At 42.4% G+C, this 26,609-nt stretch overlaps 1 protein-coding gene across 1 annotated transcript; it reads right to left on the reverse strand.

The window, feature by feature from the left end:
- Window positions 1-23,107: 23,107 nt before the first annotated feature.
- On the reverse strand, window positions 23,108-26,571 carry LOC103405624 (cation/H(+) antiporter 15). The gene is made up of 2 exons (XM_008344639.3): window positions 25,881-26,571; window positions 23,108-25,713 (listed from the first exon to the last, which is right to left on the reverse strand). Exons 1-2 carry the CDS (start codon window positions 26,112-26,114, stop codon window positions 23,374-23,376), a joined length of 2,574 nt encoding a protein of 857 aa, XP_008342861.1. The 5' UTR covers window positions 26,115-26,571; the 3' UTR covers window positions 23,108-23,373.
- Between the last annotated feature and the right edge of the window lie 38 nt (window positions 26,572-26,609).

Consider the following 26,609-nt stretch of genomic DNA (forward strand, 5'->3'; position numbering starts at 1 on the left):
AATTGTAATGAGGAGTATTTAATTGAGATGATCCAGAGTGAAGAATTGGTAAACGTTAGCCATCTCCAATATAAACTTGCTCAGGGCCTGTGTAAGATTCTGGATTTTGTAGATTGTTGTACGAGTTGGTCATGTGATTGCTAGCTCCAAAGTCAACAAGCCAAGTTGGAGAAGAAGCATCGGTACTGGCAACCATAGATGAAGGAGAAGAATGACCAAAAAAATTTGGATTCATACGCTGAGGATAGTTAAATGCCTCATGCCCAAATTGTTGACAAATTTGACATGGAACTTTCTTGCCATATGAGTTGTAATTGGAGCGACCACCACAATGTACCTTTGATAGCCTTGGCAAGAAGAATTCTGTCGAAAATTGTTGGATCGGAAATTGCCTTGACCCTAAAAATTCCTAGGGTTTGAGAAAGAGCCTCGACCTTGAGTATTATTGCAATCCATTCCACAACCTTGTGCATAATTGGAATTGGAGTTGTGTGACACCACAAGAGCTTGAGAATTAGGTGTTGGAAGAATACCAGAAGAAGACTTGTAGGCCTGAAACAGCGAGGACTGAGTAGTTTTTTTTCCGATTGGTAAACTAAATCTTCTTGCTGAGAAGAAGATCATGAAGTTCATCAATTGTTATGGATCCAAGATGAAATTGAATTGCATCAACAAACGAATCATATTCCAGTGGAAGGCCGTGAAGTGTGACAGAAATCAACTTGAAATTTTCCATCGGAGCTCCGGCACTGGCAAGAGCATCAGCGATCTCTTCAATTTGTTGAAGAAATTGTGCAGCAATTGAATCTCCCTTAGTGATGCTTCAAAGGCGAGATCGGAGCTCATGGATATGTGATTGAGAAGCAGACACAAGTCTTGATTCCAATTTGGCCCACAGTTCTCTAGAAGAATTAACTCCAATAGTATAAGGTATCAATGAATCAAAAAGTGTGGAGTTGATCTATATGAGAATGTTATGGTCATTCTCAAACCAGGTAACATAAGCTAGATTCAGAGTGTGATTTCCATTTAAATCGGTGAGAAATTGAGGCGGTGAAGCAACTGAGCCATCAATGATGCCAGTAAGATTGTAGCGACGAAAAATTGGAGCAAACAAGGCACTCCAGGTCAAGTATTTTGTCGTGGTCAACTTGATCGGCACCATAGATCCAATATTCTTAATCGTAATGGACGAAATCGGAGAAGCGCTAGAGAAATTAAGGCTTGAATTGATGATCGGAGGAGGATGAATCTGAGAACCAGAGTCAGAGGAGGGAGAAGTCAAAATCGCCATTGAAATTCGCAGAAGAAATTAGGGTTTACGAGTGCAAGAAGCTTCAAGAGAGGAGAAGCTTAGCGATGAAGCTTTGCAGGAAAACTTAGCGACGAAGGCGAAGATGAAAAGCGTGGATGTGGATCCAGTCGCTAGACAGAGATGGACGATACCATATTGGAAAGAATATCTTTCATTGAATGAATAATAAGATTACAAAGTTGTTGTATATATACAACTCATTTACACATGTCACCGCCAATCACTCTTAACCAATAAACTACACACCTCAACTAACAAAACAAATATCTAACTAACTCTAAGTATTATCCAACTGATTCATTTACACAATTACCCTCAATACATCGTATCTGTATATCAAACCCGTTGAATGGACAGATACACATTATCCATTTTATCGGATTTGGGAGAATTGCTTGCTTAGTTTTTAATGTCAGATTAATAATCATGTCAATAAGTTTTACGATTTTTTGGACTCATGAATAAATCTGCAGTTTCCCAAAATTCCTTAAATGATTTTCACTTGAAATAGTTTAATATTTTCACAGATTAAGTCCTTTTGTTCCTTCCTGATTGCTTTGTTTTTCAAATTTCAGTACTGTTCACTCTATAATTTATAAATATTAATGTTTCATAGTGTTTAAGTTTTTTTCTTCCCTCCTGTATATTTTCTATTTGGGGTATGCTATCTACACATCTTTTTTTACTTCTCACATGCCCCTTGTTAATTTATGTTATTTGATCTGCTTCAATTCATCTGATCCAATGGCCAAAAATTAGAAGGGTGTTAGAGAAGTAAAAAGGAGTGTGTGGATATCACACCCCTTTCTATTTTAATTTTGTTCTCTCTTTTTTTTTTTTTTTTCTTTGTTCAAATGGCTCAAAACTTTTGTAACTGGGCTCACTTTGAACTTATGATTAAACTCTTTTTAGCATGAACCTTTCTCCTACTTTCTTTTCTGTTTTCAATATTTGAAGCTTCAACTGTTTAGACCTTTGGGGATGATAAGGTATTTTGAAAGGTAGATTATTATGTTTCTGCTGTTACATTCTTGGGCTGTATATTTGCAGAGTAAGTGTCGCTGAACTTTGGGAAGGATGATCATGGATCTTGGGGAATGTTTTATCTTAGAGCTTGCTTTGGGCTGATCACTTTTTCATCGAGTATTTTCGTAGGGAAGACTTAGTAATTTAGTTTCCCATAGTCCATAACTTAATAATGGGGTAAGCTTCAAGCAACTCGGTGGATGTTCCTCTTTTTCTTTTTCTTTTTTTTTATTTTTATTTTTATTTTCAGTGCATTCTTCTTTTTTCCGCAATTCTCAGTGTTTTTTTTTTTTAAATTTTCAGTGTCTTGATTTTTAAATATTTACATTAAAGTCTATTAACCATGACCTTTGGAGGAATTGTAATTTGGTATGGGAAATATTCTTTTGTTTGGTTAAACTGTTTAAATTAATTAAAGATTTCCTTATTTTACTAGTTTGAAAACTATAACATCGGATTGCTATGTCAATGTTTTGGTTACCTGTCGTTGATAATTGCAAGTGTACAATATCGTCTAAGTAATATAGTGATAAGTAGAGTGTCGTTCAAATAAGAGATTGACTTCAAACTAAACTTAAATAAAAGAAGGATTATGTTGACAAATTCAAATATGCAAAGAAACGAAACGAAAGTAAAAATAACAATTAATCGAACACAAAGTAAAAGTGAATGAATTGTAAAAGATTAAAATATGGAAGCACTAGGACATTAGGTTCCTCATTCTCAATCCCAACTAATCCCGTTATTCATATTTGTTTGTACCATACTTGACCAATCCCAAAACTACTGAGCACCGGTCAACGTTATACCGTCAAGGACCCAGAAGAGTTTCCCTCCAACCAGGAGGCCAATCACAGCGCGACACATGTAGACATCAAAAGCCAATCATAGTGCGACACGTGTCAACATCAGAAGCCAATCACAACACGACACATGTCAATGTCAGAATGAAACTAGAAACTCTCTTCTATAAATAGAGATCATTCTCTCACAATATTTTCTAATGTCATTTGTACTAAATCATTCACTAGTACTCACAAAAGGAAGGCTTGAACCTATGTACTTGTGAAAACCCTTCACAATTAATGAGAACTCCTCTACTCCGTGGATGTAGCCAATCTGGGTGAACCACATACATCTTGTGTTTGCTTCCATGTCTCTATCCATTTACATACTTATCCACACTAATGACTGAACCAATCTAGCGAAGGTCACAAACTTAACACTTTCTGTTATACCAAAGTCCTCACTGATTTTGTGCATCAACATTTGGCGCCGTCTGTGGGAACGACACTTATTCCCACTCTCTTCAGCTTTGCCAAGCTGGTTTTTACCATTCGTACACTCTCTTTTGACCAGGCATCCATTTCCAACATGGGGAGCGAAGGAAGCCACATCACACAGAATGACACCCCTCTTGCACCTAGTGCGAAGGAAGGAAAGAGGGTTGTTATTCAAGCTAAAGTCGATGAGCTAAAAGCTCATAACAACAAGATAGCAATGAAGAATGAGGTTCTCCAGGAGCAGTATGAGAAGCTCTTTGAGACGTTCCACGAAACTAGGTGTACTCAAACACGCGAGCGCGTTGCCCCTGTGGACATCAACCATCATCTGGGTGCCCTCCAACACGGAGGTCACCTTCCTTCGACATGGGTATCCCTGATGAGGAGTGAGCTAATCATCAAAACATTGATCAACATGAGACCTCTCTCAACCCAGATGCTTCGACCCGAAGTAGAAGAAGTGGAGGAAGACACCTCTTTGCAGAAGGGTTGGAAGGATCGAAAGCCGTTTATCGTAACTGCCGAGACTTCCTAAAGCAACGTTGAGAGAATCCCCTCCACATATGCTCGAAGATTAATGACCCAAGGGTTTCTGAAAGACTCGGTCCCCTCCCACAACCTAGGCTAGCTGCAAATCTAGGGAATGAACGACAGGTCTCAGAGGAACATAAAGGTACAGGGGACTCGAGGTATTCCGACAGACTTGCCCTATAAGTCAGTACGGCAAGTCCAAGAAAAAACCACACGCCCATGTTCAAACTTTCTTACTTCCAAGAGGCGATGGAGACTTACGAAAGAAAATTCCAGTGGTACATAACTCCACTCATGACCCCCTTGTCCTACAGCTCATTGAGGAAGTAAACAAGTTGAAGGCCGAACGTCAGGTCGGGATACCTAACTGGAACCAACCCAGGCCTGGCCCTCTCACAAGAAGGATCCTCGACACCCCCTTCAAGCGAAGACAAAACAAAAGCTTGGTTTACAACTCTATATTGGAAGGGAGGACCCAATTGAACACCTTATCCTCTTCGAGTCCACCATGGCATATCAAATGCACACCGACGAAGAGCGATGTCTTCTCTTCCCCTCCACCCTCTCTGGCGAAGCTCTAAATTGGTATTTCCATGTTCCACCTGAGACAGTAAACTCATTTGAGGAATTGAGGAAACTGTTTGTCTCTTAACACATCTTCCAGACCGATCACTTGCATTCTGCAGATAACTTGTACACTATTCGCCAGAAGCCGGACGAGTCACTACGAGAGTATGCCGGTCGCTTCAGCAATGAGTATTCTCACTGCGCTGAGGCAGATGACAAGACCGCCCTTAAGGCCTTCACAGCAAGCCTACGTGATTGTTTCTTCATGTACATGATCAATGCCAACACTTGGAAGACTTACTCGGAGGTGATGGCACAGACTTACAACCACGCCTCCGCCGAAGCAAAGACATACCAAGGGAACCCCCATATGGTTAACCCCTATCAACAAATGGGAAGTGGAAGTCGAGTTCTACCAAGTGAGGAGATATTGGCCATTCAGACACCCATTGCATCATCTCCTACCCCATTTAGCTACTCGCTAAGTCACCAAACGTATCTATCTCTTGGTAAGAGGAAGGTTTTTTACTCTCAACAAGCCCATTACAATAAGAGGGATAAAAGTTCGTATCAAGACGACCAGGGGTGAACGTACCGTAAACTATTATGACTATGGGGCCAAGCCTCACTCTTTCAAAGTGGAGGACTAGGTACTGAAGGAAATGCTATTATAAGAAGGCATACATATTACAAATGTTTTGACTCTCAACCGCTTGAGATCTTTTGTCACACAAGCCATTCGGCAAATAGTTAAAGAAGAGGGAATTCAGACAACTTCTTCTGAGTCTTTTGCGTTCCTAGCACTGGAACACTTGGTCTATGTTAACCTACCCTTATACTCCAACTCAGAGCTTCAACATGCGTACTTTGGCACAAAGTATGTGATACTAAGTGTTACAACCAATATGGTTCACATATCAAAAGCATGGATCCCTTCATGCATAACAAAACATTCATAAGCATCACTCATATCAATCAATATAAACATTATACATTCCAACACATTCATACATAAACATCATACATTCCAACACATTCATACATAAACATCATACATTCCAACACATCCATACATAAGCCAACTGTGCTTCGAAATGGTTCAACATACTTTATGTCTTCGACACTTGCTACAATGTGCCTCGACACCTTGCCCTTATTCTCACCAACAAGGTGATGAAATGTACAACCTATACTCTAATATCATTTGGCAACTTGCCACTCATGCCACCAACCAGGTGAAGAAGAAACTTATCTTCGTGCCACCAACCAGGTGATGAAATGTACAACCCGTACTCTCATTCATGCCACCAACTAGGTGATGAAATGTACAACCAGTACTCTAATATCATTTGGCAATTTGCCACTCATGCCACCAACCAGGTGAAGAATGAACTCATCTTCGTACCACCAACCAAGTGATGAAAGCAACTCACCATTTATTCCACCTACCAGAAGACAAGTGGTACAACTTATACATGTGAACTCCTAGCATTCACAAATAATCAAAAACCCTCAAGCTTGACAGCTCAACTAGGGGAGCACTTATGCCCAACAAGAGTTATAGTCACCAACAAAGTCTTATTGCAAGCCAACAACAACTTCAGTGCATGGCATACGAAGATCAAGCTATTCAGCCCTCTTGCATCTACTTCAGACATTTCCCATCACTACAACTCGTAGAAAGCTTCACACACTCTTGATCAAGACAGTGTGAAGCAAAACCAATTTATGGTGCCAACAAGAGCTTCATCAAAGGAGTTCAACCATAATTCTCAAAAGCTTCACACACACTTGATCAAGACAGTGTGAAGCAAAACCAATTTATGGTGCCAACAAGAGCTTCATCAATGGAGGGCAACCACAATTCTCAAAAGCTTCACACACTCTTGATCAAGACAGTGTGAAGCAAAACCAATTTATGGTGCCAATAAGAGATTCATCAAAGGAGTTCAACCATAATTCTCAAAAGCTTTACACACTCTTGATCAAGACAGTGTGAAGCAAAACCAATTTATGGCGCTAACAAGAGCTTCATCAATGGAGGGCAACCACAATTCTCAAAAGCTTCATACACTCTTGATCAAGACAGTGTGAAGCAAAACCAATTTATGGTGCCAACAAAAGCTTAATCAAAGGAGTTCAACCACAATTCTCAAAAGCTTCACACACTCTTGATCAAGACAGTGTGAAGCAAAACCAATTTATGGTGCCAACAAGAGCTTTATCAAAAGAGTTCAACCACAATTCTCAAAAGCTTCACACACTCTTGATCAAGACAGTGTGAAGCAAAACCAAAGCTTCACCAACAAAAGCTTCATCAATGGAGGATAACTACAAATTCTCAAAAGCTTCACACTATCTTGATCAAGATAGTGTGAAGCAAAATCAATTCATGGTACCCAACAAAAGCTTCAACTCCAAATTTTCACCTACAAAGCTTCAACTCCAAAACTTCTCCTACAAAGCTTCAACTCCAAAGCTTCACCTACAAAAGCTTCACCCACTATAGCTTTACCTACAAAAGCTTCACCCATAAAAGCTTGACCAACAAAAGCTTCACCCATAAAAGCTTGACCAACAAAAGCTTCACCCACAAAACCTTCCCCCACCACAAAAGCTTCACCCACAAAAGCTTCCCCCACCACAAAAGCTTCACCCACAAAAGCACCACCCATAAAAGCTTCACCAACAAAAGCTTCACCCACCACAAAAGCATCACCCATAAAAGCTTCACCAACAAAAGCTTCACCCACCACAAAAGCTTCACCCACAAAAGCTTCACCTACAAAGCTTCAACACAAAAGCTTCACCTACAAAAGCTTCACACTATCTTGATCAAGATAGTGTGAAGCAAAATCAATTCATGGTACCCAACAAAGCTTCAACCTCAAAACTTCACTTACAAAGCTTCAACACCAAAGCTTCACCTACAAAGCTTTAATATATATATATTTGGAAATTTGAAAATTCAAAAATTCAAAAATTCAAAAATTCGAAGAAAAAAAAATCGAAAAAAGTCGGAAATTAGAAAGGAAATGCCTTATTCGTCAACTCCCTCGATCGGAGACTTGGGGGACTCCTACCATATGCTACTGCACCTTGATACTCTGAAGTCTCACGACCACTCAGTGACTTGGATTTTTCAAGTCTCCAAACGAGAAGTTTTCCTCACTTGGGAAATTAAGGGAGCACTACCTCAACCTACATGCTTCACTCATAAAGCTTCAACATACAAGCTTCAACAAAAGGAAAAATTCAAAGAACTTAGTGAAGAAAGCCTTGGTGTATTTAACACAATACGTTGAAATGAAGCAAAGCTTGTTTATTGATATCTCCGATAAGTTACAAATATGTACATATACATGAATCAAAATAAACAAATAAGAGGGAGCCTTCACAAAGGTTGCTCAGCAGAAGTCTCAGCAGTCGGCAGAGCCCCAGAAAGAGGAGGCACCAGAGGGTGATTATTCGAAGCCTCAGTACTAGGCAGAACCCCAAAAGGAGGAGGCACCGAAGGTTGATCATTTAGAGCTTCATTACGCGGTACAGCCCTAGAAGACGAAGGCAATCAATGCCTTTGGAACAAACCTACAAACCTCTGATGATCAAGTAAAATCTGACCATCAGATTCCTGTAGCTGGTCGAGCTTCCTCTTCATGTTTGTAGCATTGTCATGTGCGAGCCTGTGCAACTGTTTATTCTCATGCTTGAGCCCTCTGATCTCCTGTTTGAGACTTATCACTTCAACCGCCAATGATTCAACTTGGCGGGTTCGAGCAAATAGGCGTTGGAACCTGCACACTGAACACTGAGAGCCAGAGAATCCTTAACAGCCAACTCATCAGACCGTTTGGAAAGTAGTCTGTTATCTTTGGGAGTGAGAAGGTTCCTAGCCACCACCGCAGCGGTCATATCATTATTCATCACAGAGTCCTCAACGGTAAGAGGACCAGTAGGGGATAAGAAGGATGGGCACCATATGTTGTCTTGAGAAGGCATGGCTGCCTCTTCACCAAAGTTCAAGTCAAAACGACAGTCGGATGGGCCAGACATTATTAGAAATGATGAAGGAGAAATGAGGTGCAATAAATCTCTGAAGTAAGGGGAAAATTCCTACAAGCAATAACTCTCTGAATGTAATTTTTGCACACAATTGGTGCCCTTATAAAAGAAAGGGCAACACGGTCGTTAGTTCAAAAATCGAAGAGGCACCACTCTCCGGATTCCGAAGAGGCACCACTTTCCACACGCAACTTCACTTCCTCGGGTACCACATATTAGGACTTTCTAGTTATCAAGCACCACTGCTTGAAAACTAGAAAGTCCTAATATGTGTCAACTTCCGTGCTCCGTGGCAAGGCAGACTGGCAAAAATGCCCAACCTTTACTCACATTCGAGAAAACATTCCCACCAAGATTGCTTGCTCAAAAATTGAAGAGGCATCACTCTCCGAATCTCGAGAGCCAGACTCTCAACAGGATTACGTGCTCAAAAATCGAAGAGGCACCGCCTTCCGAATCTCGAGAGCCAGACTCCCAACAGGATTACTTTCTCAAAAATCGAAAAAACACTACTCTCCGAATCTCAAGAGTCAGACTCCCAACAGGATTGCTTTCTCAAAAATCGAAGAGGCACCTTTATCTGAATATCGAGAGCCAAATCCCTGACAAGATTGCTTATTCGAAAACCGAAGAGGCACCGCTCTCCGAACTTCGAGAGCTAGATTTCCTTCAATAAAGCTTGTCTGCAATCTTCACACGCAACATCAGCTTTCCAGATACCACATACCACTTTTTCAAAATGCTCTGACAAAGTTAAAACATGTGAAGCTTGCAACTCCCACTACATTGCTATGACCAAGAAGGGTAAAGGAATAGCACTACTACTTCTTGTTTGGGAGACTCCTATATATGTCGACCTCCATCCTCCATAGCCAGGCAGACCTGCAAATAAAAAAAAAAACTCAACTTTTCTTCACATCCAAGAGGGCACTCTCAGCAGAGTCTCTCGAAATACTTAGCTTCTTTTCTTCACGATAATACCTCTGCAAACAAGCCACACCAGAGCAAAAGTATCTCATATCATCAGGGTTAAAAGCAAGAGTATCCCATATCATGCTTTTTCCCTATCTTTTCCTTTGGCCTTGTTCTTACCTGCAAGACAAGGAGAAAGAGAGCAATCAGTTAGCACTTGGAATCAAGCTTCCAGTCAAGAACTAACTACCTGGAACCCCTTGCCCATTACTTTCGAGTACTCATCTTCAACATCTTATGCTTCCAGAGAAGATACCACATCTGCCTGAGGAACAGATAGGACAAGTGAGAAGGATACAAGGAAGCATGTGGAGACAAGCGTAACAGAATACGTGCTGATACATCCACTACTTTGTCAAACAGCAAAAGTATCCCATATCATCAGGGTTAAACATACTCTAGATTTGATGGACTTATTTTGACCCTCAAATTCTTGAGTTGGCCTTATACTCTGGAGGAAACCAGAAAACCCTCCAGCCCAGTTCAAGAATAAGCCTGTGGAAAGTTACTTCTTCAAAAGCAAAAGTATCTCATATCATCTCTTCTCCATTTGCTTCTCCTTATCCTTGTTGCTATTTACGACACAAGGAGAAGGAGAACAATCAATCGGAAGCCGAAGTCTAAACTCCGATCCAGGTTGCTTGCTTAGAAGTTTGATTGCTTACCTTGTCTGTTACCTCATTCGACAAATCTCCTAGCTCGGCGACTTGGGGGACTCTTACCATAGGGTTTGTATCGCACTTGACCAAGCCAGAAACTACAAGTAAGCTTCAAGTGAAATTGATACATTACCTTGTGCATTTTCATCGGTTAAAGATACCACCCCCTGGATGGAGGAAAATACTTCCAGAGAAGATGCCACATCTACATATGAGACAAATAAGGCAAGTGAAAATGATACCACACTTCGGTACTTAGAAGTTTTGTGATTACTTAATGGCTTGGATCTTGCAAGTCCCCAACCGAGGAGTTTCCCTCACTCGGGAACTTAAGGGACCACTGTTTGTACCATACTTGTCCAATCCCAAAACTACTGAGCACCGGTCAACGTTATACCGTGAAGGACCCAGAAGAGTTTTCCTCCAACCAAGAGGCCAATCACAACGCGACACGTGTCGACACCAGAAGCCAATCATAGCGCGACACGTGTCAACATCAGAAGCCAATCACAACACGACACGTGTCGATGTCAGAATGAAACTAGAAACTCTCTTCTATAAATAGAGATCATTCTTTCACAATATTTCCTAATGTCATTTGCACTAAATCATTCACTAGTACTCACAAAAGGAGAGCTTGAACCTATGTACTTGTGTAAACCCTTCACAATTAATGAGAACTCCTCTACTCCGTGGATGTAGCCAATCTGGGTGAACCACGTACATCTTGTGTTTGCTTCCCTGTCTCTATCCATTTACATACTTATCCACACTAATGACCGGAGCAATCTAGCGAAGGTCACAAACTTAACACTTTCTGTTGTACCAAAGTCCTCACTGATTTTGTGCATCAATAGATTTCAAATTGATTGATATTCCATATGTGAGGTTTAAAGAACAATTAGCAGATGTGTTAACTCATGTGGTTTCAGCAAGGGTGTTTCAAGACTCACTTGACAAGTTGGGCTTAGGAGATATCTATGCGCCAACTTAAGCGGGAGTGTTGGCGTGAGTTGATAGGAGCATATTCATGCGACTGAGTTAGCTTGTTCTCATGCATTTATGTTGTTATTTCTTAGTTAATTATGTATTTTAAGCTATTTTCATGTGTTTGTAGGTCCAAAGGGTTAATGTGGAAAAGAAGTGCATTTTGGAGCATTTTTGGGCATGGAATGGATAGCATATGCTTGGAGCAAAAGGAATTGATGAAATTTGAAGTTTGTGCATCATCCTCTCCCTATAAATAACCATTTTAGCACAGTCATTTCACCCAACACATTCACCTACCACTACATACACTCATTTCCCCCAACACATTCACCTACCACTACATACACTCATTTCACCCAACACATCCACTCATTTCACCCAACACATTCACCTACCACTACATCCACTCATTTCAACCACCCAACACATTCACCTACCACCACATCCACTCATTACCAACTCCCACTACATCCTTTCCCTAGCCTATAAATACATTCATCCACCCTTCATCAAAGAAAAGATCAATCCAAAACACACACACACATCATCTACACAATTCTCCACTCTTTGCCACATTCAATACAACCTTCATCCAAACACATCCATTCATCTTCACATCCATTCCTCCATACAAAAAAACCTTCAAACACTTACCAACACCTTGTGTCGTAGCAAAGGAAGGGAAGGAAAGTGTTTGGATGTGCTTGCTGTCTAACTTGGATCGTTGGAGCGTTTAGGTGTTTTCTTTCTTTTGTTTCTAATGTTTAAATTCATTTCCCTTCGTTTTGTTGTAAATATGAGTGGCTAAACCCCTTTTGGCTAGGGGTGATTTCAAAGCCATTCATTTATGTGTGCAATATAATTTGATAAATTCCAGTTATGAACTCTTGAATCGTGAATGCAATTGGCTTAACTATTTGATTGATAACTTATTTGTATTTGTTAATTAAGGGTCGACACTTAATTGGCATGCATAAATTCGTTGCTAGAATATAAGGAAGTTTCACATAATCGTTACAAACTTATATTCACATGTAGTGAAGGTCGCTTATAAACGATCGCGTTAAGTTCAATTCCTAGCATGAGTGACATGATGTCATAGTTGCAAGTGCTTTGTCAATGCTTATGATTTTCATTAAACGTAATGATCTTTTATTGTATCTCTATTATGATGTCATGTAGGGAACTTTAGAAAAATGTTTTGGGTTGTCGAATGATGTCATCTAATCCAATAAAACAAGGAAAATCTGAGAGTTAACTAGTGATGTCACGGTTATTTTGGAGCATTGTCGTTCATAATTCAATGAAGTAGTAACTGGAAATCGAGTTGTTTGCATACATGTCATGTGTGGAGAAAAAGCCTCTAGCTATCCCATCCATCATCTTATTTCTCAAATTTGTTTTACAATCTGTTTAGTTTTTCATACTTGTTTGTTTGTTACAACTTCCTCCAAATCAAAACCCCCATTTTAGTTTCTTGTTTCAAAGTGTTTCAAATCTGTTTTAATTTGTGTTTTTAAATGTTTTGATTTAAGTAAAAATCAATTTTCGTCCAAAGTCATTCCTATTGTCTAGTTTAAGTTTATTTAGCTGTTCTAAGCTGTTTTGAGTATTTTAAGTTGGCTTTGAGTCTTGTGAGTCCTGTTAAGTGTTTTTAAATTTAGTTTTATGTTTTTGAGTTAGTTTAGAGGTTATTAGCAAGCCCTCCTAATCCCCGGTCCAAAACGATCCCTACTTATACTTATACTACAATTGTCAAAAGAGGGTTAAATTTGTGTGTTAAGTTAATTTTCGCATCATGAGTCAACCATTTAATTTAGGAATGTAATCCTATAATTTATTCCTTGTATAATTGGGATTCTTATTCCTTATTATGTGGGATATTGTACAACTTTATATTTAACTCCTAGAGAGAAGAATAAACACACAATTCAAACCGTGAACACTTTTATCTGAAAATAGGGCATTGAGATTTAGGCTTTATCATTGGTATCAGCCATCTCGTTCCTGGTTTCCCTCATGTTTGCCGCCCAATCCAATACCTCTCGTCTTGCTGCCATGAACGTACGCGTTTCAGCTGCGTTAGACTCCTTTGAAGCTTTGACATGTGCTGCGGTCCATGAAGCTATGGACTCTGCACTCGCAGTCGTCCGCCATGAGCTTGCTCTATTACGCCGTGACTTGGGCCCTTGGTGTCGGGTGAGACTCAACTTCAGACCTAATGTTGCCCGTCAAGCCACACTTGGAAAATTCAGTTGCAGCCACAGTTTTGCATCCGGGATCGAACATTGTGATTCATGCTTCGATGAAGACCACAACTCTGCGGCTGCTTCCAATTGTTCAATTGAACCCTCTTTGCTTATCCCATGAAAATACCACGATTGCTTTGACTTATGATAATTACATGTATTCCAAGGTGAAGATGAGTGCCGTGGCTTATAATTCGGTTTTGGATGCCTTAAGCAAGAATGGCAAGTTTGATGAGACATTGAGGTTGTTTGATAGGATGATCTAGGAGAATAACTTGCCGAGGCAGTTGACTGTGAATTTGGGAAGCTCGAATGTGATGGTGAACGAGTATTGCGCCAAGGGGAGTCAATCCAAATGAGTAGGAATGAGATGATGATGGGGTTGAATTCTTTAACAATCCAAATAAGAGGGCTATGTTGTTTCTGAACTTCACTAGTGGGTCTTCTGATGCTTTCAGATCAACATATCGTAAAGTTGTTGAGAAATATAAGAAAGAAGGCATAAGCTTTCCAATTTTGGATGAAGTTGATGTCTCACATGAAAAGGATTCCGACGTCAATATTGCAAAATTACGAGCTACTGTAAATGGTGTGCCAAGTGACTTCGATGTCAAATATTACCAACTGCCTCAAAGCCGGCAGGATGAGATGCTTGCACACTTGTGTCTGAAGTTCAGAACAGACGTGGAAGAACTGCAGCAACAAGAACCCCTTGATTCCCATTCTAAAGCCATCCGCTCGAGTATTTCACATTATCTTTTTTACTCTCTTGTGGATATGGTGTACTTATTTCATGGGGTTTCAAATGACACACTTTTTCAGTTGGTCTCTGAGCTGAAAGCTGAGTATTTTCCTCCCAAAGAAGATGTAATCTCTGAGATGAAAGCTGCGTATACTGAACCATACAGAGAGAAGCTTCTTCCAGATTTGCATCCCACGGTGAAACATGTAATTAGTGTTAGCTTAATCACTATTAAAGGTTTTAATCTTGGGATTATTAGGCTTATTCTTGTTTTAGTGACGTTTGTTATAACTGGCCAGCTGTCATGATGAATTGTGACTTGTATAAGAGCACTAGCTCCCCGAATTTTTCATATCCATACATGTCAATAGTATCAACGGGATCAAAAGAAGCCTCAATGCAACCCAAAATTTAATTCGTGCCATAAGCAAGCAAAGATATGCAGTGTAACATACCTACAGTTTCATAAGTTGTACATATCTTGTATATGTTGTTCACTGTAAAAAATAGCAAGCAAAGATATGCAGTGTCATATACCTACAATATCATAAGTTGTACATATCTTGTATATATTGTTCAAACAACAACAACAACAACAAAGCCTTTTCCCACTAAGTGGGGTCGGCTATATGAATCCTAGAACGCCATTGCGCTCGGTTTTGTGTCATGTCCTCCGTTAGATCCAAGTACTCTAAGTCTTTTCTTAGAGTCTCTTCCAAAGTTTTCCTAGGTCTTCCTCTACCCCTTCGGCCCTAAACCTCTGTCCCATAGTCACATCTTCAAACCGGAGCGTCAGTCGGCCTTCTTTGCACATGTCCAAATCACCGGAGCCGATTTTCTCTCATCTTTCCTACAATTTCGGCTACTCCTACTTTACCTCGGATATCCTCATTCCCAATCTTATCCTTTCTCGTGTGCCCACACATCCCACGAAGCATCCTCATCTCCGCTACACCCATTTTGTGTACGTGTTGATGTTTCACCACCCAACATTCTGTGCCATACAACATCGTTGGCCTTATTGCCGTCCTATAAAATTTTCCCTTGAGCTTCAGTGGCCTACGACGGTCACACAACACGCCGGATGCACTCTTTCCATCCAGCTCGTATTCTATGGTTGAGATCTCCATCTAATTCTCCGTTCTCTTGCAAGATAGATCCTAGGTAGCGAAAACGGTCGCTTTTTGTGATATTCGCTAGATTGCTCTGGTCATTAGTGTGGATAAGTATATAAATGGATAGAGATAGGAAAGCAAACACAAGATGTACGTGGTTCACCCAGATTGGCTACGTCCACGGAATAGAAGAGTTCTCATTAATTGTGAAGGGTTTACACAAGTACATAGGTTCAAGCTCTCCTTTAGTGAGTACAAGTGAATGATTTAGTACAAATGACATTAGGAAATATTGTGGGAGAATGATCTCGTAATCACGAAACTTCTAAGTATCGGAGTGTGGTGTCGTCTTGACTTGCCTTATCTGTCTCATAGGTAGATGTGGCATCTTCTCTGGAAGTACTCTTCCTCCATCAGGGGTGGTATCTTTAACTGGTGGAGATGCACAAGGTAATGTATCAATTTCACTTGAAGCTTACTTGTAGTTTCAGGCTTGGTCAAGCGCGATACAAACCATGTAGTAGGAGTCTCCCAAGTCGCCGAGCTAGGGGGTCTGCTGAAAGAGGTGACAGACAAGGTAAGCAATCAGAGCTCCGACTGATTGTTCACCTTCTCCCCATCTTGCAGCAGCATGAAGGATAAAGAGAAGAAAAATGAGAAGAGATGATATGAGATACTTTTGCTTTTGAAGAAGTAACTTTCCACAGGCTTATTCTTGAACTGAGCTGGAGGGTTTTCTGGTTTCCTCCAGAGTATAAGGCCGACTGAAGAATTTGAGGGTCAAAACAAGTCCATCAAATCTAGAGTACGTTCCACCCTGCTGATATGGGATACTTTTGCTTTTGACAGAGTAATGGATGTATCGGCACGTGTGCTGTTACGCTTGTCTCCACATGCTTCCTTGTATCCTTCGCACTTGCCCTATCTGTTCCTCAAGCAGATGCGGAATCTTCCCTGGAAACATAAGATGTTGAAGATGAGTACTCGAGAGCAATGCCAGGTAAGTAATCAGGTAAGGGGTTCCAGGCAGTCACTTCCTGGCTGGAAGCTTGATTCCAAGTGCTGACTGATTGCTCTCTTTCTCCTTGTCTTGCAGGTAAAAACAAGGCCAAAAGAAAAGACAGGGAAAAAGCATGATATGGGATACTCTTGCTTTTAACCCTGATGATATGAGATATTCTTGCTCTAGTATAGCTTGTTTGCAGAGGTATTATTGGGGGGAAAGAAAGCTGAATATTTCGAAAGGCTTCGTTGGGAGTGCCCTCTCAGATATGATGAAGGGTTGAGCATTTTTGCAGGTCTGCCTGTCCGTTGGGGATGGAGGTCGACATATATAGGAGTCTCCCTAACAACAAGTAGTAATGCTATTCCTTTACCCTGCTTGGTCATAGCACGGTAGTGGGAGCTGCCAGTTTCACATGTTTTAACTCTGTCAGAGCACTTTGAAAAAGTGGTCTGTGGTATCTGGCTCTCGAGATTCGGAGAACGATGCCTCTTCGATTTTTGAGAAAGCAATCATGATGGGGGTCTGACTCTCGAGATTCGGAGAGCAGTGTCTCTTCGATTTTTGAGGAAGTAATCATGTTGGGAGTCTGGCTCTCAAGATTCGGAGGGCGGTGCCTCTTCGATTTTGGAGCAAGCAATCTTGTTGGGAGTGTTGTCTCGAATGTGAGTAAAGGTTGGACATGTTTGCTAGTCTACCTTGCCACGAAGCACAAAGGTTGACACACAGGGACTTTCCAATTATCCAGCAATGGTACTGTTCCTTTACCCTCTCTTCGATTTTGAGAAAGTAGTCATGTTGGGAGTCTGGCTCTCGAGATTCGGAGGATGGTGCCTCTTCGATTTTGGAGCAAGCAATCTTGTTGGGAGTGTTTTCTCGAATGTGAGTAAAGGTTGGGCATGTTTGCTAGTCTACCTTGCCACGAAGCACAGAGGTTGACACACAGGGACTTTCCAATTATCCGTACTGTTCCTTTACCCTTGTGGGTAATAATATGGTAGCTAGACCTTCAAAATTTATGTGTCTAAACTTTGTTAGTGCTGTTTCTTTGCTATTCTTTTACCTTTCTTGGTCAGAGCGATGTAGTGGGAGCTGCAAGCTTCACGTGCTCAACTTTGGCAGATAACTTTGGCAAAGTTATCTATGGTACCCATGAGTTATTGTTGCGTGTGGGAAGTGGGTGATTGAACAGTAAGATTCATGTGCTTTCTACTTCACCAGAAGTCTTCGACAAAATGCCCATAATTTCTGCAAAGCTGAGTGTGCGTGTGACAGGTGCTGACAAGGCTAGAAAAGTAGGTGCCTCTTCGATTTCTGAGATCGGCCCTCGTGGTCTCTGAGCAACCCAGCTTTTGAGAAAGCGAGCGCCTCTTCAATTGATTCGGAGAACGATGCCTCATCGATTTTTGAGAAAGCAATCATGCTGGGGGTCTGGCTCTCGAGATTCGGGGAGCAGTGTCTCTTCGATTTTTGAGAAAGTAATCATGTTGGGAGAGTGGCTCTCGAGATTCGGAGGGCGGTGCCTCTTCGATTTTGGAGCAAGCAATCTTGTTGGGAGTGTTTTCTCGAATGTGAGTAAAGGTTGGGCATGTTTGCTAGTCTACCTTGCCACGAAGCACAGAGGTTGACACACAGGGACTTTCCAATTATCCAACAGTGGTACTGTTCCTTTACCCTTGTGGGTAATAATATGGTAGCTAGACCTTCAAAATTTATGGGTCTAAACTTTGTTAGTGCTGTTTCTTTGCTATTCTTTTACCCTTCTTGGTCAGAGCGGTGTAGTGGGAGCTGCAAGCTTCACGTGCTCAACTTTGGCAGAGAACTTTGGCAAAGTTATCTGTGGTACCCATGAGCTATTGTTGCGTGTGGGACTACTTCCCCAGAAGTCTTTGACAGAATGCCCATAATTTCCGCAAAGCTGAGTGTGCGTGTGACAGGTGCTGACAAGGCTGGAAAAGTAGGTGCCTCTTCGATTTCTGAGATCGGCCCTCGTGGTCTCTGGGAGCCCAGCTTTTGAGAAAGCGAGCGCCTCTTCGATTTCTGAGATCGGCCTTCGTGGTCTTTGAGCAGCCCAACTTTTGAGAAAGCAAACGCCTCTTCGATTTCTGAGATCAACCCTCGTGATCTCTAAGCAGCCCAACTTTTGAGAAAGCAAACGCCTCTTCGATTTCTGAGCAGGCGCCTCTTCGATTTCTGAAGCTCCGTCGAGTGCAGATTTTTATAGGGGCTGGCATTAAGTTCCAAAGCACACTTGAATCTCCACCAGTAGAAGCTTCATTCTTGCACTTCTAAGATCTTGATTTGTCCGACCTCTTCTCTCTTCAACACCTTTGAAAATGTCTGGCCCCTCCGACCGTCGTTTTGACTTGAACCTTGTTGAAGAGGCAGCCCCGCCTTCTCCAGACAACATATGGCGCCCATCCTTCGTCTCCCCAACTGGTCCTCTTACCGTTGGGGATTCCGTGATGAAGAATGATATGACCGCTGCGGTGGTGGCCAGGAACCTTCTCACTCCCAAAGATAACAGACTACTTTCCAAACGGTCTGATGAGTTAGCTGTTAAGGATTCGCTGGCTCTCAGTGTTCAGTGTGCAGGTTCTGTGTCTAATATGGCCCAACGCCTATTTGCTCGAACCCGCCAAGTTGAATCATTGGCGGCTGAAGTGATGAGTCTCAAACAGGAGATTAGAGGGCTCAAGCATGAGAATAAACAGTTGCACCGGCTCGCACATGACTATGCTACAAACATGAAGAGGAAGCTTGACCAGATGAAGGAAACTGATGGTCAGGTTTTACTTGATCATCAGAGATTTGTGGGTTTGTTCCAAAGGCATTTATTGCCTTCGTCTTCTGGGGCTGTACCGCGTAATGAAGCGCCAAATGATCAACCTCTGATGCCTCCTCCTTCTAGGGTTCTGTCCAGTACTGAGGCTCCAAATGATCCCCCTCCGGTGCCTTCTCTTTCTGGGGCTCTACCGACTGCTGAGACTTCTCCTAAGCAACCTTTGTGAAGGCTCCCTCTTGTGTGTTTATTTTGACTCATGTATATGTACATATTTGTAGCTTATCGGGGATATCAATAAATAAGCTTTCCTTCATTTCAACATATTGTGTTAAATACACCAAAGCCTTCTTCGCTAAGTTCTTTGAATTTTCTTTTGTTGAAGCTTGTATGTTGAAGCTTTCTGAGTGGAGCATGTAGGTTAAGGTAGTGTTCCCTTAATTTCCCGAGTGAGGAAAACTTCTCGGTTGGAGACTTGGAAAGTCCAAGTCACTGAGTGGGATCGGCTATATGAATCTTAGAACGCCATTGTGCTCGATCCTGTGTTATGTCCTTCGTTAGATCCAAGTACTCTAAGTCTTTTCTTAGAGTCTCTTCCAAAGTTTTCCTAGGTCTTCCTCTACCCCTTCGGCCCTGAACCTCTGTCCCATAGTCGCATCTTCTAATCGGAGCGTCAGTAGGCCTTCTTTGCACATGTCCAAACCACCGTAACCGATTTTCTCTCATCTTTCCTTCAATTTCGGCTACTCCTACTTTACCCCGGATATCCTCATTCCTAATCTTATCCTTTCTCGTGTGCCCACACATCCAACGAAGCATCCTCATCTCCGCTACACCCATTTTGTGTACATGTTGATGTTTCACCGCCCAACATTCTGTGCCATACAGCATCGCCGGCCTTATTGCCGTCCTATAAAATTTTCCCTTGAGCTTCAGTGGCATACGGCGGTCACACAACACGCCGGATGCACTCTTCCACTTCATCCATCCAGCTTGTATTCTATGGTTGAGATCTCCATCTAATTCTCCGTTCTTTTGCAAGATAGATCCTAGGTAACGAAAACGGTCGCTCTTTGGTATTTCTTGATCTCCGATCCTCACCCCTAACTCGTTTTGGCCTCCATTTGCACTGAACTTGCACTCCATATATTCTGTCTTTGATCGGCTTAGGCGAAGACCTTTAGATTCCAACACTTCTCTCCAAAGGTTAAGCTTTGCATTTACCCCTTCCTGAGTTTCATCTATCAACACTATATCGTCTGCGAAAAGCATACACCAAGGAATATCATCTTGAATATGTCCTGTTAACTCATCCATTACCAACGCAAAAAGGTAAGGACTTAAGGATGAGCCTTGATGTAATCCTACAGTTATGGGAAAGCTTTCGGTTTGTCCTTCATGAGTTCTTACGGCAGTCTTTGCTCCTTCATACATATCCTTTATAGCTTGGATATATGCTACTCGTACTCCTTTCTTCTCTAAAATCCTCCAAAGAATGTCTCTTGGGACCCTATCATACGCTTTTTCCAAATCTATAAAGACCATGTGTAAATCCTTTTTCCCATCTCTATATCTTTCCATCAATCTTCGTAAGAGATAGATTGCCTCCATGGTTGAGCGCCCTGGCATGAACCCGAATTGGTTGTCCGAAACATGTGTCTCTTGCCTCAATCTATGCTCAATGACTCTCTCCCAGAGCTTCATTGTATGGCTCATTAGCTTAATACCCCTATTGTTCATGCAATTTTGTACGTCGCCCTTATTCTTGTAAATAGGCACCAAAGTGCTCGTTCGCCACTCATTTGGCATCTTCTTCGTTTTCAAAATCCTATTGAAAAGGTCAGTGAGCCATGTTATACCTGTCTCTCCCAAAAGTTTCCACACTTCGATTGGTATATCGTCTGGGCCTATTGCTTTTTTATGCTTCATCTTCTTCAAAGCTACAACCACTTCTTCCTTCCGGATTCGACGATAAAAAGAGTAGTTTCTACACTCTTCTGAGTTACTCAACTCCCCTAAAGAAGCACTCATTTCATGTCCTTCATTGAAAAGATTATGAAAATAACCTCTCCATCTGTCTTTAACCGCGTTCTCTGTAGCAAGAACCTTTCCATCCTCATCCTTGATGCACCTCACTTGGTTTAGGTCCCTTGTCTTCTTTTCCCTTGCTCTAGATAGTTTATAGATATCCAACTCTCCTTCTTTGGTATCTAGTCGTTTATACATATCGTCGTAAGCCGCTAACTTAGCTTCTCTAACAGCTTTCTTCGCCTCTTGCTTCGCTTTTCTATACCTTTCACCATTTTCATCGGTCCTCTCCTTGTATAAGGCTTTACAACATTCCTTCTTAGCCTTCACCTTTGTTTGTACCTCCTCATTCCACCACCAAGATTCCTTTTGGTGTGGGGCAAAGCCCTTGGACTCTCCTAATACCTCTTTTGCTACTTTTCGGATACAACTAGCCATGGAATCCCACATTTGGCTAGCTTCCCCCTCTCTATCCCACACACATTGGGTGATTACCTTCTCTTTGAAAATGGCTTGTTTTTCTTCTCTTAGATTCCACCATCTAGTCCTTGGGCACTTCCAAGTCTTGTTCTTTTGTCTTACTCTTTTGATATGTACATCCATCACCAACAAGCGATGTTGATTAGCCACGCTCTCTCCTGGTATAACTTTGCAATCCTTACAAGTTATACGATCCCCTTTCCTCATTAGAAGAAAATCTATTTGTGTTTTTGACGACCCACTCTTGTAGGTGATCACATGTTCTTCTCTCTTCTTAAAGAAGGTGTTGGCTAAGAAGAGATCATATGCCATTGCAAAATCCAAGATAGCTTCCCCATCCTCGTTTCTCTCCCCAAAACCATGGCCACCATGAAAACCTCCATAGTTGCCTGTCTCCCTGCCCACGTGTCCATTTAAATCTCCTCCTATAAATAACTTCTCCGTCTGAGCAATTCCTTACACCAAGTCTCCAAGATCTTCCCAAAATTTCTCCTTCGAACTCGTATCCAACCCTACTTGAGGTGCGTACGCACTAATCACATTGATAAGTTCTTGTCCTATTACAATCTTGATTGTCATGATTCTATCTCCTACCCTCTTGACATCTACAACATCTTGTACCAAGGTCTTGTCCACGATGATGCCAACACCGTTTCTCGTTCTATTTGTGCCCGAATACCAAAGTTTAAACCCTGAGTTTTCTAGATCCTTTGCCTTACTACCAACCCACTTAGTTTCTTGTAGGCACATAATATTTATCCTTCTCCTCACCATAACTTCCACTACTTCCATAGATTTTCCCGTTAAGGTTCCTATATTCCACGTTCCTAAACGCATTTTGCTCTCTTGAACTCTACCCTTCTGTCCTAGCTTCTTCACCCTCCCCCGTCTAATAGGATCAAAGTACTTCTTTTGTGTGTCCCGGGTAAAGTTGATAGGAGCATATGCTCCCAAACAACTTTGAGTGGAGTCGTTCGAAAAGAAGTTTCTATGGCCCCCTTGCTCATTTAACACTGCATCCGGGTGCCGATGGAGATGCAGCGACCCTTGCTCACTTATCACTGTGCTCAGGCCACACAGCGCGCCACTTACGGGTGACGCCCTAGCTTTAGCGCGATTTTGTTCTGGATTCATTTTCATAAGGATTCGACGTGATCATGGAGTGCCGGCTGTCGACTACCTGACGCCCTCCCCCTCCTCCTTTATCCGGGCTTGGGACCGGCCATGTAAGACATAGGCGGAGTTCTTGTATATATTGTTCATTGTAAAAAATAGCAAGCAAAGATATGCAGTGTCATATACCTACAATATCATAATTTGTACATATCTTGTATATATTGTTCACTGTAAAAAATAGCAAGGATATACTATACAGTGTCATATACCTACGATATCATAAGTTGTACATATCTTGTATATATTGTTCACTGTAAAAGATAGCAAGCAAAGATATGCAGTGTCATGTACCTACAATATAATAAGTTGTACATATCTTGTGTATATTGTTCACTTAAAATATAGAAAAGACGGGAAAAAATGGTTTTCAAAATGTGAAAAGTGGTGAAACGATTAGGGCTTAAAGCCATCGTTGGGCCTGCTGGGTGGTTGTGGGCGGCGGTTAATGTTGTGGACGCTGTTAAATTGTGGGTTTTGTTGGTCGGGAGGAGTGTCGGGCGTGTCGAGGGTGTCAACTTCTGCTGGTCCTTGATCATGATCTCCAACATATTGTTGCATCACCAACACCGACGCCGTGGCAGCAAAGTCTGAAGATGCTAACAAATCTCCAATGGCACCAAGTTCCGGGCACTCACTCCAGTCCGTCAGTCCCGCCGTCAAAGGCGATACCATCCCTTGCCCTCTCCCAACAATGAAGAGATCGTGAACGTTGTCCATGGACCTAATTGCCGCCACCGTCTCCTCTCCGTTATTCACCACCTTCTCTGTGTAAACAACCGACTCTTCGTTGGCATTTTTCATTCTAAAATCATTGATTAACTCCTCGTCGAGCTGCTTCTCCCACCCAATGTCCATCTCCACCGACAGTATCCTCGAATTATTCCCGATGCCGTCCACATTACTAGTGGAAGTAGAAGCAGCTCTCTCCAGTCCAGCTTCCTCCCCTGGAACAAACCGCATGACGGTGAGGTTTATCCCGGGATGCTCCGACATCCTCCACGCATAGGACAAGGCCTCTCTGTCGTCGGGTCCTCCAAAGAAGAGAATAACCACGTGATGCGAGATTTGATTTGCAGCAGCCAAGCGACTGGAGCCGTTGAGGCCTCTGTCCACAAGGATTCCAACGGAGCAAGGTGCATTTGTAAGCACGTTCTGGTTCATTGTCCTAAAAGCTGGGTTCATTGCCTCCATTCCCCCGTCCACAGTTTGCTGTTTGTGGAAAGGAATGATTAAGAAGGCGACGCGCTTGTCCTCGGCCAAGTTGCAGATGTCTTCGTGCATGGTGGAGTAGGGGGAAATGGCCGTGAGCGGCTGCACCGAAACGCAGTTGCCCGGCGCGTGCTGCTCGTAGTTTTCGAATGCGTTGATAATGTGATCCGACTGAGCTTGTGTCCTGTTGAGAGCAGGTCTCCCGGATTTCCTGGTGTTGTGGACAATGAGCATGGCGGAAGCGCGGCCGCTCAGCTCCACCAAGTGGAGAATGTAGACACAAAGCGGGGATCTTTTCGTCGGGTGGGAAGCTTCAAGGAGATTGATCATAGTCGGCACATTTCGAGGAGTGTGGACGCAAACAAGTATTCGTAACTCTGCATCCGGCTTCGACCTCTGAATGCTTCTTCGTTTGTAAGGTATAAACCTTCTGGCTGGCTTGTAGACGGTGGTCACGATTGGCGTAATGATTCCAGTCATGACAACCGCCACAATTACCATGATGGCAAACGCCTCGTCGTCTAAAACTTTTTGGTCTTTGCCGACATTCAAAACAATGAGCTCGACGAGGCCTTTGCAGTTCATGAGGAGCCCTAGAGTAAACCCTTCGTCGAACGGCATCTGGTAAAACAAGCAGACGATGACGGTGCCGGCTATTTTGCCGATGCAGGCCAGGAATATGACGAGCAGCAGAATCCCCCACGTGCCGGGGCCAGTAATGCTGGTTATATTGGTTCTGAGACCGCTGATTGCGAAGAAAAGAGGAAGCAGAAGCCCCGAGACAAAATCCTCAAGCTTCTCAATCAGGGTAGCTCCAAGAGGCCCATTGGGAATCACCAGCCCAAACACAAATGCACCGAAGACGGAGTGAGTCCCGATAGCATCCGTGACGAAGCCGGAGATCATGACGCCGGTGAGGATGAGGCAGATGTAGAACTCACTGAAGGTCTCTCCTTCGGGGGTTCTTCGAATGAGCCAACAAATGGCAGGGCGGACGATGAAGATACAAACTAGAACAAAGGCGCCGCTGGAGAGGACGACGTAGAGGGAAGCCAAGGAAGTGGAGTCATTTTCGGCCAGGGCAATGGCAATAGCCAAGAGAGCCCAAGCGCACATGTCGTTGACGAGAGCGGAGGAGAGGGCAATCCTGCCAAGCTCGGTGTTGATGAGTTTGAGCTCAGCCAGGACACGGGCCAGGACAGGAAAAGCGGTGACGGAGAGGGCGACGCCAAGGAAGAGGATGAAAGTGCCTTGGTTCATGGATTGTTCTCGCTTGTGGAGAAGGAAGGAGAAGGCGGCGCCGATGAGAAAGGGGAGGATCATACCGGAAATGGCAATGACAACAGCCCTTTTCCCCATTCGACGAATCACTGAAATGTCCATTTCCAATCCGACGAGGAAGAGAAAGTAGAGGAGACCCACGTTTGCCATTGTCTCCAACACCATCACACTTCTTAGAGGGAAGATTGTGTTGGCGAATTTATCACTCTTTCCAAGCACCGATGGCCCTAATAATACTCCACCCTGCAATTACAACAATTAAATTGTTGATTGATTAGTTAAAACCATGCATGCATGCATGCAGATTCAAACGATTATGTTTATATTCTAGATAAAAAGGACATTTATCTAGCTGGATGTTAATTTATATATAAATTTCCTCGTACGTCCGTACGCACGTACATACATACCAGGATTTCTGAGATAACACGAGGTTGGCGAAAGGGTTTGAGAATGAGAACGAGAATTCGAGTGGTGACGACGACCATTGTTAATTGCAAGATGAAGAGCGGGAGGGAGTAATCTAAAGGATTGTCGCCCTGCCATATACCGTTGGTAGTGATCATGGTTGGAGCGTAACATACTATTGAACCATCTGATGAATTATTCGTCGCACCAGTTGCTGCAGCCACTGCCGCCGCCATTTTTTAATCTCCTACCAGTTTTCCTCCTATATATTTACCACAACCACCGATGCAACCACAACCGCGAAAACAATCTGAGGTACCAAGCTAGCTTCTCCAATTCCTCCTACTCTTTTCTTCAATTTGTGTCATGAAATTTTATCACTATTTCCATCGTTTCTATTCCTTGGTTACAAGATAGGACATGTGAGATTACAGAAATTACGAAAAATTGTTGTAGGAAAATGATGATGGAATGGGACGGGAGGAGGTAAATCCAGGAAATTTTTTGATGGTTGACCGCCCCATTTGGGTTATTTCGTGTCTGTGGCCTGTGGTTTGCTGTTTGGTAGCTTGACTATTTTAAGAATTGCATAAATCATTATCCAAACGACACGATCATGTGTTTGGAGACACTACAAGAAAATGTGCTATAGGGCACCATTTTAAGAGCACTATTCTTCATCAGTGGCTTTGTAAATTGGACTATCATCATTGTCAAAATTTGGTGTCTTT

The sequence above is a fragment of the Malus domestica genome, chromosome 01 (assembly GCF_042453785.1).
Source record: "Malus domestica chromosome 01, GDT2T_hap1".
NCBI lineage: Eukaryota > Viridiplantae > Streptophyta > Magnoliopsida > Rosales > Rosaceae > Malus > Malus domestica.